Raw genomic sequence first — 20333 nt, 5'->3', positions numbered from 1 at the left:
CAGAGCAGGGATTATTGCACATGCATGTGTGTGCACATGTGTGTTTTATTTTCCCCCAGTTACATGTAAGAACAATTTTTTACAATCACTTTTTTTTAACCCCTTACCTTCTATCTTAGAATCAATACTGTGTATTGGTTCTAAGGCAGAAGAGTGGTAAGGGCTAGACAATGAGGGTCAAATGGCTTGCCCAGGGTCACACAGCTGGGAAGTGTCTGAGGTAATATTTGAACCCAGAATCTTCCATCTCTGGGCCTGGCTCTCAATCCACTGAGCCCCCTAGCTCCCTTAACATTCACTTTTGAAAATTTCGAGTTATCAATTCTCTCCTCTCTCTTCTCTTTCCCCTCCTTGAGACAATTAACAATTTGATCTGGGTTACACATGTGTATAATCATGCAAAGCATATTTCCATATTGGCCATGCTGTGGAAGAAGACTCAATTAAAAAGAAAACCCATAAAGAAAATAAAATTAAAAATAGTATGCTTTGATATGCATTCAGACTCTTATTAGTTTCTTTCTTTGGAAATGGATAACAATTTAACATGAGTCCTTTGGAATTGTCCTAGATCATTGTAATGTTGAGAACAGCCAAGTCATTCATAATTGATTACTGTATAATATTACTGTTACTGTGTACAATGCTCTCCTGGTTCTGCTCACTTTCTTTTTCATCAATTCATATAAGTTTTTACAGGTTATTCTACCTGTTCTTACTTTTTTTTTTAACCCGTACCTTCCATCTTGGAGTCAATACTGTGTATTGGTGGTAAGGGCTAGGCAATGGGGGTCAAGTGACTTGCCCAGGGTCACATAGCTGAAACGTGTCTGAGGTCAAATTTGAACCCAGGACCTCTCGTCTCTAGGTCTGACTCTCAATCCACTGAGCCACCAGCTGCCCCCCCTGTCATTTCTAATAGCATAATAGTATTCCATTAGAATCATATACCACAATTTGTTCAGATACTTCCCAATTAATAGAAATCCCCTTGATGTCCAATTTTTTTTTTGCTACCACAAAAAAGAATTGCTATAAATATTTTTGAACAAATAGGTTTTCCCTTCTCTGCTTCTTCAAAAAATCTCTTTGAGATACAGATCTAGTAGTGGTGTTGCTAGATCAAAGGGTATACAAAAGTTTTATAGCCCTTTGGGCATAGTTACAAATTGCTTTCCATAATTGTTGTATGGATCAGTTCACTATTCCACTAGCAGTACATTCTTTTCCTAATTTTCCCTCATTCCCTCCAACATTTATCATTTTCCTTTTCTGTCATATTAGCCAATGTCACAGGTGTGAGGTGGTACCTCAAGGGTTCTAATTTTCATTTCTCTAATCAGTAATGATTTGGAACATTTTTTCATATGACTGTAGATACTTTGATTTCTTCATCTGAAAAATGTTCATATCCTTTAACCATTTAGCAATTGGGGAACAACTTGTATTCTTATAAATTTGACTTAGTTTACTATATATTTATTTGAGAAATGAGGCATTTGTCAGACTTTTGCTATAAAAAATTTTTCCCAGTTTTCTGCTTCCCTTCTAATCCTGGTTGCATTGGCATTGTGCAAAAAATATTATATAATCAAAATTGCCCATTTTATGCTTTTTAATGCTCTCTATCTCTTGTTTGGTCATAAATTCTTCCTTCTCCATAGATCTGACAATTAAACTATTTCATGTTCCCCTAAATTGCTTATCATATCACCCTTTATGTCTAAATCACATTCCCATTTTGGCCTTGTCTTGGTATGAGATATTGGTCTATATCTAGTTTCTGCCATACTTCTTCTCCTAGCAGTTTTTGGCACATAGTGAATTTTTGTCCCAAAAGGGTTTTTTAAACACTAGATTACTATGGTCATTTACTACTCTATATTGTGTACCTGATCTGTTCCACTGATCTGCCACTCTTTTCTTAGACAATTCTCATTTCTTAGTCAGTACATGATCACTGCTTTATAATACAATTTGAGATCTGGTACAGGTAGGTCATTTTCCTTTACTTTATTTTTTTTATTAATTCCCTTGAAATTCTTAACCTTTTGTGCTTTCAGATGAATATCCATTATTTTTTTTTCTAATTCTATAAAATAATTTCTTGGTAGTTTGATTTGGTACTGAATAAGTAAATTAATTTAGCTAGAATTGTCTTTTTTTTTTAATTATATTTTGGCCTTCCCATGAGCAAATAACATTTTTCCAGTTGTTTAGATCTAACTTTATTTATATGAAAAGTGTTTTGTAATTATGTTTATATAGTTCCTGGGCTTATTTTGGCAGGGAACTTCAGAGATTATTGCTTCTTCTGGCAGAAGTTAGACTAATGATAAGTCAGCTCATAAACTTCATACCACAAGTTAAGCTACCATTTGTACATTGGTGCCTCACCTCAATTGCATTCTTGTACTTCATCTAGAACAGCCAGCTATGAGGTATCAAGGTATCTGCCTTGAACTTGTAGTATCATATGAGTAGAATTAGTGTTTCTCTGGGAACAATGCTGAGCCACTTTTTTTTTCCTCGTCACCCATTCCTTTCTCTTACATCATCTCAGACCTGCAACAAGAGCTTCTTTTTATTTTGAACCTCCTCCTTAAGAAAAAGGAATGATATTTTTGAAAGATATAAACTTCTTCCTCTTAATCTTCTCTCTGAAGACAGTCTGAATAGAACTTAAAACTATGAAATTATGTAAGACTCAATAATTAGGGAAGATTATTTTCTGCAGTCCAGGAGCCCTTTTTTGGATTCAGGGTTTCCTGGAATAAGAATTTCTATTTAAACATTTATATTCAAATATTGTTCAAATCCTTGCCTGGCATATTAGACTTAAGCCAGTGGTTTATTGAATGACTGAGAGGAAACTTATAGAAGGAGATTTCTATTCTTTACTCAGCTATGGATGGTACTATACTGTTGCTTGAAGTTCTTTCTAGATGGGGTATTTTATAATTTTTTAAACCTTAGGGTTATTATAAGTTACCTTGGCCACCATTCCTTCTCAAACCCCAATTCTCAGTTGGAGAATATTCAATTCAGTGCATTGCACATAGGTATTTAATATACTATTTAATGCAGGCTTTTATTAAATTAGATTAGACCTTCTATTCTTGGATAGTTATGGGACCTTTCATCCTGGGGACAAAAATCAAAATCCAATTCAACAAATATGTAAGCACCTATCATGTTCAAGATATTAATTGTATTATTCATTTTTTCAATTGTGTCTGATTTGTCATGATTCCATTTGGAATAACATATTCTCTCACACATTCTAACTACCTAGCACTCAAAAGGTAATTTATGGAAGTGGAGGTAGAGGGAAACAATTTGAAATGTCCTATATAAGCAGTTACTTCTGTGGAACGTAGAGCTCAAGTGAGATAATAGAACTGCATATAGAGATCTAGAAGTCATATAGATAGAGATAATTATTGCAACCATGGGAGTTGATGCGGTTACTAGGTGAAGGAAGAGAGAGAGAGAAAAGGGAAGACTGTCAAGGATCAAAACTATGTGTACATCCATAGTTAGAAGTGTGAGGTATATAATAACCCAGCAAAGGAGGCTGAGTAATGGTTAATCAAGAGAATCAAGATAAAACAGTAGGATGAAATCCCAGAGAAGAGAGAGGATCTGGGAGAAAAGGGTAATCAGCAGTGTAAAACAAATATTGTTTTGAAGAGGGCAAGAAGGATGAAGATTTTGAAAAGTCCATTAGATTTGACAAACTGATTGGTGATTTTGAAGAGAACAGCTTCAGTTGAATGATAGTCAGAAGCCAGATTGCAAAGGTTTTGAAAATTAATTATTTTATATTTATATATTTATATATATGTATATATAATTAATGGGGAGAGAAAATAGAGGTAGCATGTTTAGAGAGCCTTTTTCAAAGATTTTGAGAAAATGAAGAAAATAATATAATATTTATAGAGGTGAGGAATTTTTTTTTTAAAACTGTTACCTTCTGTCTTAGAACCTTGGATCTAAGGCAGAAGAGTGGTAAGGGCTAGGCAGTGGAGGTCAAGTGACTTGCCCAGGGTCACACAGCTGGGAAGTTCATGAGGTCAGATTTGAACCCAGGACCTCCCATCTCTGGGCCTGGCTCTCAATCCACTGAGCCACCCAGCTGCCCCCAGGTGAGGATTTTTTAATGATGGAGGAGACTTTGAATGTGTTTGTAGGCATCCAAGAAGGAAGTAGAAAAGTTTGAAAATTTGGGAGCTAAGATAATGAGAGAGAAAGCCATAAGGGGTGGGGATCAAAGGCACTTGTAATGGGGTTGGCCTTGGCAAGGAGAAGTGGCACCATGATTAACTGGAATAAAGGAAGAGTTGATAGAGAATGATGTCACTGAGTTTTAAATTGAGATGAAAGGGTCATGAATAGCCTCAATTTTCTCAATAAAGTATGAGGTAACCCCCCCCAAAGGGTAGATTTGAGAGACTTGAGAAAAGAAGAAAATGTTTAGAACATCCTCTGTGGTGAAATATATATTAAATCAGATGGGAAGTAATAAAAGAATTGCTGTGTTGAGATGACTCAGAGGAGTTAAATGACAGATTTGTAGTGGACATAATCATCATTTTGTTATGTGGGATGAGGAAGAGTAGAGATTCAAGGCTATAGCTTTGAGGTTGCAAAGTTGGGTGATTTGGAAGGATGATGGTGCCTGGAACAGAAATAGTGAAGCTAAGTCAAGTAGTTTTAGAAAGAAAGATGAGTTCTGTTTCAGATATGTTGAGGTTTGTATGCCTATGGGAAATCCATTTTGAAATGATGCATGATTATAGTTCAGCAAAGAAACTAGGGCTAGAGGGGGCAACTAGGTGGCTCAGTGGATTGAGAGCCAGGCCTAGAGACAAGAGATACTGGGTTCAAATCTGGCCTGAGATACTTCCTTGCTATGTGCTATGTGCCCCTGGAAAGTCACTTAACCCACATTACCTAACCCTTACTGCTCTTCTGCCTTTAGAACCAATTGATTCTAAAACAGATGGTAAGGGTTAAAAACGAAAGAAAGAAAGAAACTAGAGCTAAAGTTCATATTCAGATAAAAGTGCTTTAGGAAATTTTGAGAATAAGTTCTAGAAGGAAATGATATAGAAGCTTTCTACAGTAGCATTGTAGTATCCCCAGATATTGTCCTCAGACTTAGATTCAGGCTCAGGGAAGGATATACATATGTAGTAGCATCTAAACTGATCCTTGAAAGAAAAAGAAGTCTAAGGTATAGAGGAAGATGATTTTCAAGAATACATGGAGGCAGGAAATTGCACGCCATATTTGGGCATTAGCAAATAGTCCCATTTGACAATAATGGAGAGTGTAAGAAGAGGAATATTATAAAATAGTACTGAAACCAGATTATGGGAGGCCTTTAGTGCTAAACTAAAGGCTTGTGTCTTATCCCATAGGCAATAAAAGTACCATAAAATGACCTTTTCAACCAAAGAACAAATTATAGGTAGAAATAGATAGCAAAACAATAGTGGGGCTTCAGAACTAAATAAATCTAACCAAAGATAACTAAGAAAGAAGTCAAGGAGATGAAGAGAATCTTAGATAAGTTAAATATGACAGATAACTGGAGAAAAATGAATGGTAATAGAGAGGAATAAATGTTGTTCTCGGTGGTACATGGTACCTTTACAAAAACTGACCATATATTAGGGCACAAAAACACTATAGTTAAATGTAGAAAAGCAGAAATATTCAATGGCATCTTTTTCAGACCATAATGCAATAAAATGTTATGTAGTAAGGTACCATAGAAACACAAAACAAAAATTAATTGGAGACTTAATTGGAAACATAATCTTAAAAGAATGAATGGGTTGGGGGCAGGTAGGTAACCCAGTGGTTTGAGAGATAGACCTTGAGATAGGAAGCCCTGGGTTTATTAATCTGTCCTCAGACACTTCCTAAATGTATGGCCCTGGGCAAGTCACTTTACCCCTATTGTCCTAGTCCTTATGTTCTTCTGCTTTGGAACCAATATGTAGTATTGATTCTAAGACAGAAGGGAAGGTTTAAAAAAAAAAGAGAGAGAAACAGATAATTTCATTAAAGAGAATGATGATAATAAGACAGCATACCAAAACCTTTGGTATACAGCAAAAGCAGCAATTAGAGGAAAATTTATATCTCTAATGCTTATATTAATAAAATAAAGAACATATCAGTGAATTGGGAATGCAACTAAACTAGAAAGAAGAACAAATTAAAAATCCCCAAGTAAACAAATTAGAAATCCTGAAATTTAAAGGCAAGATCAATAAAACTGAATGTAAGAAAGTCATTGAGGGGCCAGCTGAGTGGCTCAGTGGATTGGGAGTCAGACCCAGAGATGGGAGGTCCTGGGTTCAAATTTGACTTCAGATACTTCCTAGCTGTGTGACCCTGGGCAAGTCACTTAACCCCCATTGCCTAGCCCTTACCACTCTTCTGCCTTGGAACTAATGCACAGTATCTATTCTAAGACAAAAGGTAAGGGTTAAAAAAAAAAAGTCATTGAATTAATAAATAAATCTAGGAATTGTCAACAAAATAGATAAACCATTGGTTAATATAATTTTTAAAAAGAGAGAAGAAAACCAAATTACTAGCATTAAAGATGAAAATGTGAATATATCACCAATGAAGATGAAATTAACACAATAGGGATTATTTTATAAACATTTAATAATGTAAGTGAAATGGAAGATTACCTAAAAATATATATATAAAGTGCCTAGACTATCAGAGGAGGAAATAAGATATTTAAATAAATGCATTTGGGGGGGGGGGAGGGGGAATTGAACAGGTCATAAATGAACTTCCTAAAAAAAAGCATTAGGATCAGATGTATTCACAAGTGAATTCTACCAAACATTTAAAGACCAACTAATATTAAATAATTAAAAAAAATAATAGTAAAGAAGGAATTTTACCAAACACCTTTTATGAAACAAACATGATGCCAATACCTAAACCAGGAGCAAAAACATAAAGAAAATTGTAGACAATTTTCATTAATGAATATGGATACAAAAATCCTAAATAAAATAATAGCCGGAGACCACAGAACATCACAAAGATTATACATTGTGACCAAACAATATTTATGCCAGGAATGTAGGGATAGTTTAATATAAGAAAAGCCATCAGCCTAGTTGATTTTTATTAATAACAGATGTAACAATAAAAATCATATGATTATATCAATAGGTACAGAAAAGACCTTTGACAAAATATAACTCATTTAAAAAACTGGGAAGCATAGGTATGAATGGAGTTTTTCTTAAAATAATAAGCATCTACCTAAAACCATCAACAAATATTATTTGTAATCAGAATAAGCTAGAACCTTAGATCAGGAGTGCAAGAAGGATGCCTATTAAGACCAATACTGTTTAACATAACATTAGAAATGCTAGCAATAGCAATAAGAAAAGAAATTGAAGGAATCAGAATGGGCAAAAAGGTAATAAAACTATCTTTTTGAAGACAATGGAATGGTGTATGTAGAAACTATCAATAATTTTAGTAAAGTAGCAGGATATAAAATAAACCCACATAAATCATTAGCTTTTTATATATTACTAATAAAGTGATACAAGAAGTGATAGAAATAGATACTTCATTGAAAATAGTCACAGATAGTTTAAGGTAGTATACCTGCCAAAACCAACCTAGAACTACATGAATATAATTATAAAACGCTTTTTACACAAATAAAGGCAGATTTAAATAATTGGAGAAATATTATTCTTGGTAGGCAGAGCCACTATAATTAAAATTATAATCCTACCTAACCTAATCTACTTATTCAATGTGTCCCTATCAAATTAACAAAAAAATTATCCCATTTATCAGAAAAAGTAATAAAATACATTTGGAAAGATCAAGAATATCAAAAGAATTTTTTTAAAGTTATTTAAGTAGGCATAGCAGCATCAGATTTTAAACTATTATAAAGCAATAATTATCAAAACTATCTCATACTGGCTAAGAAATAGAAAAGTAGATCAACGGACAGAACAGACATACAAAAACAATAGTCAAAGATTACAGTAACTTTGTATTTGACAAAAGTATAGATTCAGGCTGTCAGGAGTAGGAATAACTTTAATAAAAATTGCTGGGACAATTGGAAAAAGCTTGGAAGAAACTAGGTATAGACCAATACTTTATACCATTCACTAAGAGAAGATCAAAATGGATACATAATTTAGAGACATACAAGGAGATATCATAAACAAATTAAAAAGGCAGGAAATATATTACCTATCAGATTTATGTATAGGAGAAGAATTTGAGTAAACAAGAGATGGAGAGCATTGTGAGATGTAAAATGGATAATTTTGAGTACACTAAATTGAAAAGGTTTTGTGCTAATAAATGTTGCCTAGAAGGAAAGCAGAGAATTGGGAAAAACTTTACATAGATAGTTTCTCAGATAAAGGACTCATATTTAAGCTATAGAGAGAACCTTGTCAAATTTATAGAAATAAAAATTGTCCTCCAGTTGATGGATGGCCAAAAGATATGAGTACAATTTTCAGGTGAAGAAATCATAACCAAATATAGGTAAGTGAAAAAATGCTATAACTCGTTAATCCAGACAGATTAAAGTGATGCAAATCAAAACAATTCTGGAGTATCATCTCACACCTATCATATTGGCTAAAATGACAAAAATGATAAATGTTGGAAGAAGTGGTAGAACTGTGAACTGATTCAACCATTTTGGAGAGCAATTTGGAATTATAACCATAAAATTTTAAAAATTGTATATACTCAAGGAGATCAGGGAAAAAGAAAAAGAACTTATGTTTTCATTATTTATAGCAGTTCGATTTGTGATGGCAAAGAACTGGAAATTGAGGGAATGCCCAACAATTGGGAAATGATTAAACAAATTGCAGTATATGATTGTGATAGAATTCTACTGTGCCATAAGAAAAGACGAACAGATTAATTTTTTTAAAACTTGGAAAGAACTACATGAGATAATTAAGAGCGAACTGAGTAGAACCAAGAGAACATTATATACAGCTGCAGATTTAATATTTGTAGAATAAATTGAAAATGTTCATCTCCAGAGAATGAACTGAAAAATGGAAACATAAAATACATATATCTGTTTGTGGGATGATGCCTTCTGTGGTATAGGGAGGGGAGGGAGTGACTGAGATAAATAAACTGGAAATAAATTCTTTTTTTTTTTTAACTGTTACTTTCCATCTTGAAATCAATACCGTGTATTGGTTCCAAGGCCAAAGAACAGTAAGAACTGGGGGGAAAGGGGGTAGTTAGATGACTTGTCCAGGGTCACACAGTTGGAACTATCTGAGACCACATTTGAACCCAGGACCTACCTTCTCTAGGTCTGGCTCTCAATCCACTGAGCCACCCAACTGCCCCAATAAATTCTATTAATGGAATTAAAAAACAAATTATAGGGCAGATTGGGAATCCCTGGGCCTCATTTCCCTTATCTGTAAGACTAGATTATTGAAATAAGGTTATTTCTTGGAGCCTTTCCAGTAGAACTGGTCTCCATATTTTAGGGCTTTAAAATATATGACTGTATCCCTGAAGGATTTACCATTTGAGAATCTGCTTCAGTATTTATTCCTAGGATGGGGAGAGGTGGGTGGCTGAGGCTTTATCAGATGTATTTACATTTCAGTTCATTCCACAAAGGCTGCCATTATTCTGCCTACTGATGACTCATGTGGAGCTGGGCTCCACACAAGACCTACAGCTGTGTATCTGACTTAGTTAAATTTGGGGGCATGAAAGAATGTTTCCTAGCAGGATATTTGTCATGGGGCTGTAGGATAAGAGGTCTGTAGTTACTCATCTGATTTACCTTTGTGTTACTAGACCTTTATCCTGGCTGAATCTTGATCCAGGATACTATTATTAACTATGATTTGATGTATGGATTGAATCAGGTGGTGATGACAGTTTAAGATTCATTCAGCAGAAAACAAATAAAAAAAGATTCATTCAATAGGGGAAAGCTAGATGGATGCTTTCTTGCTTTGTGCCCCTGGGCAAGTCACTTAACCCTGTTTGCCTAGTTCTTGCCCTTCTTTATTAGAGTTGTTACTAGGTCAGAAGGTAAAGAAAGGTTTAAAAAAAGAATTTCATTCATTTTCATTCAGCAAAGAAAATTCCATCTCACTCTGTTAATAATGGGAGCCTTCATCTGTGTCTACGGTTTGGATAAGCCTGATAGCACTTAGAAAATATGTTAACAGGCTAAAATTTTGTGGTTGAGCATTAGAGGGGCCCTTGACCTTATTTAGGAAAACCCTCATTTTACACTGAAGCCCAGAGGTAGTAAGTGATTGACCCAAGCTCATATGGTTAGTGAAAGGCGAAGCTGGCATCCAGATGGCCAACTTCAGACTCCAAATTCAGGATTTTTTTCTATTATATCTAATTCATGATCCAACTATTCTGGATGGCAATTTGGAACTATGCCCAAAGGGTGCTAAAAGACTGTCTTTCCTTTGATCCAGCCATACCACTGCTAGTTTTGTACCCCAAAGAGATAATAATTAAAAATACTTGTACAAAAATATTCATAACTGTGCCCTTTGTGGTGGCAAAAAATTGGAAAATGAGGGGATGCTCTTCAATTGGGGAATGATTGGACAAATTGTGATATCTGTGGGTGATGGAATACTATTGTGCTCAAAGGAATAATGAACTGGAGGAATTTCATGTGAATTGGAATGACCTCCAGGAACTGATGCAGAGTGAAAGGAGCAGAACCAGGAGACCATTGTACACAGAGACTGATACACTGTGGTACCATCGAATGTAATGGACTTCTCTGCTAGCAGCAATGCAATGATCCAGGACAATTCTGAGGGACTTATGAGAAAGATGCTATCCACATCCAGAGAAAGAACTGTGGGAGAAGAAACGCAGAAGAAAAACATATAATTTGATCACATGGGTTGATGGGGATATGATTGGGGATGTAGACTCTAAATGATCACCCCAGTGCAAATATCAATAATATGGAACTAGGTCTTGATCAGTGACACATGTAAAACCCAGGGGAATTGTACATCAGCTATGGGGAGGGGAGGGGAGGAAAAGAACATGAATCTTGTAACCATGGAAAAATATTCTAAATTAATTAAGTAAATAAAATTTTCCAAATAAAAAAATTAACATTCTATTATATCTAATTCAGCAGATATAGTAGAGAAAAATATAAAGAAATGGTCCTTTAACAACAGACCTGCCATTCAGGTGGAGCCTGGAGGGAAGGAGGTGACTCCTTCCTTTTTGGCATTTCTTGTTTCACCCACAGCCATTCTTCATCTGTTTAAATGGGGCCTGGATCTTAGAGGAGGACTTTGGGGCACTGGTTAGTTCAGCCTTCCTCCTAGGTGTCAAAGGATGCCTTTCAGGTGCTAAATGACTCTCAAATCAGTTCACATTCCGGAATTCCTGTTTCCACTGTAGCCCAAAGAAGTTCGATTAAAAAAATTAAAATTCAAAATTAAATCAAAGGGAAATTCCTGCCTACCTCTAGTCTCTACAAAGAGAATCCTTCTCTCAAGTTCATTTGATTTATAATAGAGACAAAAAGGCACCAGCAATTTTTAAAAGGATCACTTCCCTTTTCTTTCTGCCTTTCTACTTTGAGGTTCATTTGGGCCTGGGAAGAATATTAATCTAGTGTAACTATGCATTTCATTGGATTATGGGTGCTTAAAGTGACAGCTAGCAAATGTTCATTAAGGAACAACATGCCTTAAGTGTATTTGCAGATCTTAAAACATTATTTAAATGTTAGCTGTTATTACATCTTTAGCTAGTTTTTTAAACAGTGGGGGAAGCCAGAATTGTCTCTTCTTTTCCTCTGAAACCTCCATGTTTCCTAGCACAGAACCAAGAATATAGTAATTCATGTTTCTGTAGGGCAATGAGATTTATAAAAGTTTGCTTACAACTCTGGGAAAGGTTGAATAGCCAGCCATTAGAAGCATAATGCATAGGCAGAAGATCTGTTGACTCTACTCACTACTAGACCTAGAAACATAATTAATTGATAGGTAAAGAGGGATCCCTTCCTTTATCTACTCAAGAACATCTCACCCTAACATCCCAAAAGTAGATAGACTATGTACTTTGCAGACTGTAAATGATCTCTGCACACATTCAGTGCAGGTGTTCCCAAATAATAATCTGTGTCACCCTGACTCTACATGCCCTAAACTTGGGACCATCTGGTCTTTCAAAAGTCCCTTTCAGATATCACAAGAGTAGATAATGAAATTTTTGTTTAATCCATAAATCCATTCCTTCTCTGAATTTCTACTTTGAATTGGAAGTCACTTTTTCCATACTTCATATACATTTGTATTTAATTGGAAATTAAGTGTTTGATTTTGAATAGGGCGTAGAGTAGGTTAGGCATGGCAGTGAGGGTTGTTATTTTTCAGTTGTTAGTCACCTGATTGTAGCTGAGTAAAAGTTTAGCTTCCAGGAATCAGTCAACAAATACTAACCAAGTAGTAAGAATTCAATTAGATTCAACAAATCTAAAACCCTAATACCCAATTTGTTCTATGTCACTGACTTATCTGTGTATTTGATTTTATTATCTAAGAGTCATCTTTGACTCTTCTTTGACTCCCACCCTACAAGTCTATAATTGGATGAAAAGTTCTATTGTTTCTTAGCAATCTTTTCTTGACTAGATTTTGTAACCTTTAGCTGGTCTCTAGCCTATATTGTCTCCTCTTCAGGCTATTCTCCACTTGGATAATCTGCCTCCCATGTGGTTTTTCACTGACTTTCAAATAGTTTAAGGTCCTAAACCTGACATTCAAGGCTCTCTGCAATCTGGCTTCAGCTTATACTTCTCATACTACTTCCTTTTATATAGTATGCATTCCAGTCAAACTTTTTCTGTGCCTCCCAATACCCCTACTTTTGTTCCTATTCTCTAATCCTCAGTTTCCATCTATTGAAGTTTCTTCCTTCCTTTGAGGCAACTAGTTGATAGAAGTGGATAGAGTTCTGAGTTCAGATGTAGCCTCAGATATGTACTAGCTGTGTGATCTTGGGCAAGTTACTTAATCTCTGCCTCAGTTTCTTTATCTGTAAAATGGGGATAATACTAGCATGCCTTTATAGGGTTATTGTGAGAATAAAATGAAATATTTGTAAAGGGCTTCATTATCCTTAAATTAATAAAATGCTTTTTGTTGTTTAGTAATTTTCAGTTATGACTGACTCTTCAGTGACCCCTTTTGGGATTTTCTTGTCAAAGACACTGGAGTGATTTACCATTTCCTCCTCCTGCTCATTTTACAGTGAGGTAACTGAGTCAAAGAAGTTAAATCATACAGCTATCAAGTATCTGAAGCTGGATTTTAACTTAGATCTTACTGACTCCAAACCTAGTGCTCTGTTCACTGTGCCACCTAACTCCCAATAAAATACTAACTATTTTTAATTTCGTTTTTTTCTTCAAAGGCAGTGCAGTTGTCACCTCCTTCATGAAGTAGTAGTGAGAGTACTGGACACAGAGCTAGTGGAGCTGGTCAGATGAAGCATTTATTAAGTGCTTTCTGTGTTCCAGGCACTGTGCTGAGCACTGTTGGGTTTTAGATAAACACAAACAAGGCAGTTTCTACCCTCAAGGAATTTCCTTGATGGAGTGACACGTAGAAAGGGGACAATGCCAGTGTTTTGGAGATGGAAAAGCAATCTAGCCTGGAGTGAAATAAGCATGGCTGAGGGCCCTCCTGTAATGTGGGTCATACCTGAGAGCTCAACCAGGCCTGTGAGTTATACCTAACTGTATAACTATGAATAAATTGGTTAACTTTCCAGAACTATCATTTCCTTTCCTGTAAAATAGGAATAACAATGCCTGAAATATCTGTGTCTTTGAGTTAGTTTGGGGTTCATTTGCACATAAAGCACTTAGTAAAGGTTGTTCTTGTTCTTGCTTGTTGTTCCTTTATTCTCTACTTTTTCTATCCGTGAAAATAATTTCTCCTTCCCTTTCTTCATAATACTTTTCCTGGTTTTATTTTATCCTTATTAATATTCTTTTTTAAATTGGTGGGGGGGGGGCATCTAGTTGATCAGTGGATTGGGAAACAGGTCCAGAGAGGAGAGGTCCAGGGCTCAAGTCTGACTTTAGACACATCCCAGCTGTGTGACCCTGGGCAAGGCATTTAACTTCCATTGCCTAACCCTTACCACTCTTTTGCCTTAGAACCAATACACAGTATTGATTCTAAGATAGGGAGTGAGGGTTTAAAAAAATAATAAAATAAAATTTGTTTACATTTTTGTATTTCTCAACCCTCATTTCCTGTAAACTCTAAGCCTCTTTTGAGTAGGTTGCTATGAGTCAAGCATTGTACTAATTCCTGGAGATAGAAATTCAGGCAAGACAGACCTTTCCTGCTATTAGAGAACCTAATTCTAATGGGGAGATGATAACACAAAAGATTGGGGGGATGGAGATGTATTCTGGAGGATTGAAGATGGCTAGGCAGGAAGTGGGGAATGCTGTGAAGGCCTTAGGTCTGGGCAAGATAAGCCAAAGTTCCAGGGGGCAGACTTGTTTTTCATGTTTGTGTTCCTTGAATTGAACAAATTGATTGAATGAATGAAAAAGTATTTGTTAAGCTCTTACTATGTGCCAACCACTAGACTATGTCCTGGAGATAAATATAAACATGAAGACAGACCCCTCCCCTCAAAGAACTTTTGTTCTAAGGGATGAGGGAAGGGGGGATGTGGATGTGGATGTGGGGGGATGGAGATAGTGAATGGGGGCATATAGGTACACATTGAACAGTAGCAATGGAAGTATTGATTTGATTAGGGTTTACAAAATAGAAAATGCAGGTAGAAGGAGGGATGTGTGTTAGCTATCTGTCAGAGTGGTCACAGAATAAAATGAAGCTTGCTTAGAGCCCTTCTAAATATAATAGGCTGCATGAGACTACTGGTAGAGCTGAAAAGGATTAAGCTTTCCTAGTCACATTTTTTTTGAACAAGCAGCAAAGTTGTTATAAAGGAGATTCTTAGTCAGCTTGGGACTAGATGTCTTATGAGGTCCCTTCCAGATTCTTAAATTCTTTGATGTTAAAAAAATTGGCAGTTGCAGAACTTATTACCTCACTTATTCCACTTTAAAATACCTACAGAGCAGTTTTTAGAACTGACCTACAGAAACTATATATGTAGAATCACGTGGATTTTGTAGTTGAAATGCTCTTAAAAGTTATCTAGTCCAACTCCTTCATTTTACAGATGGGAAAATGGGGGCTAAGATTGGATAGCTGCTTAGTAGGAAACTATATTAGAGTTGTACCTAGAACCAATGTTTCTTGTTTCCCTTTAAGGATAGAAATGATAATGATCTTTTCAGTTAAGTTTTTATGTAAAAAAAATTTTTCCCTGAAGTCTTTTTTCTTTTGGTCTTCATTATATCCCTCCCAATAGTTTTATTGTATATGTGAGTGTAGATATACCCAGATATCACTGAAGTAATTTTGAGAATGTTCCTTGATTTAGAAATGTGTAAAACTTCCAGTATTCTTAGTGGCTGAAAATGTTCTTTAGTTTTGGACTATTTAACTCTACCCCTGTCTTACAAGATCTTTAATGTTGTCCACAATAGAGTTAAGGCCCATACGTGAGTCTGACCTTCCAGGTCACCGTTGGTTTTCGTCTTTGCTTTGGGTGACATTCTTTCCTTGGTTTATGTGGCAGTGCCCTACTTTAACAGGTGCAACAGGATCCCATTGTCCTTCATCCCCATCATGTGCTCACACACAAAGCCAAACTTCATTATGTGCCGTTTCAGTATCAGGAAAAAGTAATCACCTTCCAAGATCTCATTGTCTTTGGGTTTACCTTACCATCTCTCATTATCTGTACTGTTTCTACAAGTACCGCTTGGATCTGTTTTATATATCTTATCTTGAGTCACTTAGCCCCTGTAAGGTTGTATTATGGAAGACACACTACTTTTTGCATCATATTTTTTTCAATTGGTTCTAACCACTAACTCCATTCATTTTCATTCCTTTCCTCCAGCTGGTCAGTGAGAAAGTTGGAGGAGCTGAAGGGACCAAGCTTGATGATGACTTCAAAGAAATGGAAAAGGTAAAGGAAGCAATGGGAAGAACTGTGCTGAGAGGTTGTTGCCTCCCTAATGATTTGTGATGGAAGTAGGTTATAAGCACTCATGTATTTACTCTCTTTATAGAAAGTGGATGTTACCAGCAAGGCTGTGGCAGAGGTGTTGGCCAGAACTATTGAATACCTTCAGCCTAACCCAGGTATAAGACTCTAATTATTCATGAAAGAATCTGGCACAGACTCCTCTAGTTTCCAGATCCAATATTTGCTGAACAGTGCTAAGATAGGGGATTTTCCAGCCTCTACTAGAAATAGATGAAAATTTGTAAGTGGGAAGTTGTTTAAAACATTCAGTTTAAATTCTAAGATCATACTTTGGCCTGTTCCCCATTTAGGTCTTCCCCAGTCTGATGGTTGTTCCCAAATACTCTCTTAGTCTTCCAGCAATGAAAAGAAAGACATATATCACTGCCTTTCTGTTGAATTTTCATTCTGAAAATTCCCAGGAGGAATTTAAGTATTCTGAGACATAGTACAATATAGCTGCCAGAATAGGTTGCTAACTCATTCTTGGAGCCCAAATATGTTTCTTGTCTACTGGTAGTTCTCAATTTTGAATTGCTTGTTCTGTTGTCTGGAAATGGACAAGAGAAAAGCCCATTTGGGCTTGACTAGCCAGGTCAGATTGAGTACTGCTTAGTTCTTTTTATAGCCAGTGCAATTTGCAAGCAAGACAAACAGTAGATCTCCCTGATTGTGAGAGTCCATTAAAATAAGTGGTAGGCAAGGAAGTAGGGAGATGTTGGCAGCTCTGCCCTCACCCCTGGAGAGGCCAACTCAAGTGTCCACATACTGGATTTTCCCTTTGCAGCCTCCCGAGCCAAACTGACAATGCTGAATACTGTGTCGAAGATTAGAGGGCAAGTGAAGAATCCTGGCTATCCACAGTCAGAAGGGCTCTTGGGCGAGTGCATGATTCGGTATGGAAAGGAGCTAGGAGATGAGTCCAACTTTGGTGAGTAGAGTACCTGTGGGTACCAGCTGTTAAAAGGTTATCATGACATTCCTCTCTTCATTGTACAAGTGGAACAGGATTGATAAGTTGTTTAGTTTTGTTAAATTACTTTTTTTCTCTTTATTTTTTAATCTTTTTTTACAAGGAATAAGTTTGCTGACTAGGGAATAGGAGAGGGTTATATTTAGAAGCTGTAATATAAAAACAAGTGGCATAAGAGAAGTACAAATAAGAAAATTTTCCGAAAGGACAGCATAATCATCCAGGAGTTTATCAGTCACATATTTATTGAATGCTATTAGAATTTTAGAATCCTAGGATGTTAGAGCTTGAAGGTTAGGCCAAACTCCTCTTTTTTGCAGTTAAGAGAATGGAGACCTAGAGAAAAAAAATGATGACCAAAGTCACAGCAAGTTAAATGGCAAAACCAGAGATAGCAGAAGCTAGGTCTCCTGATTCCTATACCAGAACTGTATGCTCCAAATTGTGCTAGATATTAAGAGGGCTTCAAAGGTAATAGAAGAAAAGCTCCCTGCCCTCAAGGTTATAGTCTTAATTGGGAAAATGAGATTAACATAGACAAAACTAGTAGAGAACAATTATGTATTAAATTGGATGGTATTACTGACAGATGGTATTGGAGATCAGAGCAGGGAAAAATGAATAAGTAGTCAGAGTGCTTCATGCAAGATAGAAGGACTTGATTGTGTTTTGAAGCCTAGATGGGCTTTAGATAAGGTAGAGTTGGAGAAGAGTTCATCTAGACTCTGGAAACAGTATAGATAAGAAGGCACCAAGGTGGGAACAAACTGGGGAGTGCACAGGTCAAAGAAGAGATGAGTCTTGTAGGAAAAGAAGGTATGTGTTTTGAGAGCATTGGGTTGGGGGAGAGCCAGAGATCACGGGAAGCTGAACAGCTGTGTTAAAATCAATTAAACATTGCCTACGATGACTGACTCTCCCTCACAGTGGTCTCACTAGGAAACTGTGATCTGCTGAAATAATTATACTACAGATGATCATAATGTATTCTAACGTTCAAATATCATCTCAAAGAATTATAGATTTAAAGACCTGTGAGGGATGTTAGCCAATGTCTAGTCTTAGAATCATTGTATTATAAAATTAGAAGGAAACTTAGAGCTGATTTCATCCATTAACAGTGATAGAAGCCCAGAGAGGCCTCAGTAACTTAACCAAGGGCACTCAGGTAGTTGATGGCAGAGCCAGTACATGAACTCTCTTGTACCATAAAACACACCAACCTCCTCATTTTAAGAATGGGGAAACAGAAGTCTAGAAAAGGAAAATTCTTTGCTCAAGGTCACATAGAAAGTAGAAGAGTTCTGTGTTCAGTCTCCACATCCATTTTGTTTTTCCTGCTTTTGCTCTATATTATTCATTTGTTGGGAAAACCCAGGCACAGAGAATTGAATTGACTGGCTAAGTACAGACAGCACTAGAACACAGAATTCTAGACACTTATTCACTATTCTTCCTGCCTTGAACCCTGGAAAGTTGACCAAGGGCAGGTGCCACCAGCAAAAATCCTTCCTTTAGTTGGAGCAGACAGCCAATTTGTGAAGGTGGAGCTGGAGGAAGTGGAACTCACAAGGCTTCTTTCTACACTTAGTACCATCTGCACTGTGAGCCCTATATAGCAATGATTGTGGGGAAGAGAGTTTTATCTTCCCAAGAATAATATCTAAAGGGTTGGAACTGAATATGGTTAAGAGAGAGCTTCTACTTAGAGATTTCCAAGAAATTTCTGTCCTTGGTTTTGGAAGAAAATGTATGTCTAGGATTGAAGGGCAGAGGGACTGATGGTAGGATGGGCTATGAAGTCTTTGTGGTAACAGCAATATTGAACTTCTTTAAATAGTGTCTCCATCTGCCCTAAACATGCCTATTTTAGCTGCTAAGTTATTTCACCATGTGAACCAGAGGAGATTATAATGCCTTCTCAGCATTAACTTCCTTTAGGTAGGAAATCAAGCTTTCTTAGATTCTATCCCTCCGTTCCCTCTCCACATACCCATTGGTATAATCCATAATGAGGCAGACCCTATCTAGGTCAGTGACCTTCAGAGGTACTGATTTCTAAAGCTAGTTTACTTTCTGGAAAATTTAAATTCTTTTTTTTTAAACCTTATTTTCTGTCTTTTTAACAAATCTAAGACAGAAGAGCTGTGAGGGCTAGGCAAATGGGGTTAAGTGACTTTCCTAGGGTCTCACAGCTAGGAAGTATCAGAGATAGATTTGAACCCAGGTCCTCCTGACTCTAGACCTAGAGCTCTATCCACTGTGACACCTATCTGCCCTAAAAACCTAAACTCATTTGTGACTTGCCTCTAGAAAACTCATTGTTTACTTAGAGTCTGTCTACTATAGTAAAATTCTTCATTACAGAATACTTCCTCATTTGCTGTGAATATAATGTAGCCAATGATTATACAAGGTAATCCCCCCTGTTCTCCAACCTACAAATCCTTTGGCAGCTACAGCTCCATATTTCACATAGTGGTATGGGGCCAACATCAACCTCCTGTCTTCCTTGTTCTCAACTAGAAACCTTTAAAAATTTCAGTCCAATCCAAACAAGCATTTTTAAAAGTACCTACTCTGTGCTCAAGTCAGTGTGCTAGGCACTAGGTATGCAGCACAGGCCAAACAAAAAAGAGTCTCTGTCCTCAAGGTGCTTGTATTCTACTGGGAGGAGATATAATTTAAACAGATAAAGAATATATATGATTATTTGAAGAGAGAGTGAGCATATTACCTAGGGCAGTGGTGGCGAACCCATGGCACGGGTACAGAGTACTCTCTGGGCACATGACCTTGGGGCCCCCCTACTCCCAATACGTTACTAGAAAGTCAGAGGGGTTTGGGCAGAGCTGCTCCCCTCCCCCCTCTCCACCTTACCTAATGACATTTTTTCACATCCCCCACCCCTCTGCCTGGAGTCTTAAGAATTGGAGATAAGTAGAGAATGCATTCCTGGCATTAAGAGAGAAGTACAAAGTATAATCTGGGGAGAGTTATGAGAAAAACACTGGAGTTGGAGTTGAGGATGAAGGTTCAATTCTCAGTACAGTCACAGACTACCCGGTGTCCCATCCCTCAGCCTCAGTTCCTCCCCTGTAAAATGAGGGAATTTGGCCTTAGATGATCA

General features: G+C 36.7%; 1 protein-coding gene across 2 annotated transcripts in view; it reads left to right on the top strand.

Annotated features, from left to right (window-relative positions):
* The window catches only part of SH3GL1 (SH3 domain containing GRB2 like 1, endophilin A2), an 87897-nt gene that overhangs the window by 52621 nt on the left and 14943 nt on the right, over positions 1–20333 (top strand). For both annotated transcript variants that reach the window (XM_007488916.3, XM_007488915.3), the window contains exons 2-4: positions 16102–16170; positions 16274–16346; positions 17018–17161. In XM_007488916.3, the coding sequence (XP_007488978.1) occupies positions 16102–16170; positions 16274–16346; positions 17018–17161 (286 nt within the window). The remainder of the gene's footprint in view (positions 1–16101; positions 16171–16273; positions 16347–17017; positions 17162–20333) is intronic.

Source organism: Monodelphis domestica, chromosome 3 (genome assembly GCF_027887165.1).
Source record: "Monodelphis domestica isolate mMonDom1 chromosome 3, mMonDom1.pri, whole genome shotgun sequence".
Lineage (NCBI taxonomy): Eukaryota > Metazoa > Chordata > Mammalia > Didelphimorphia > Didelphidae > Monodelphis > Monodelphis domestica.
The sequence above is the reverse complement of the archived record's forward strand: the minus strand, read 5'-3'. Positions and strand labels throughout refer to the sequence as shown.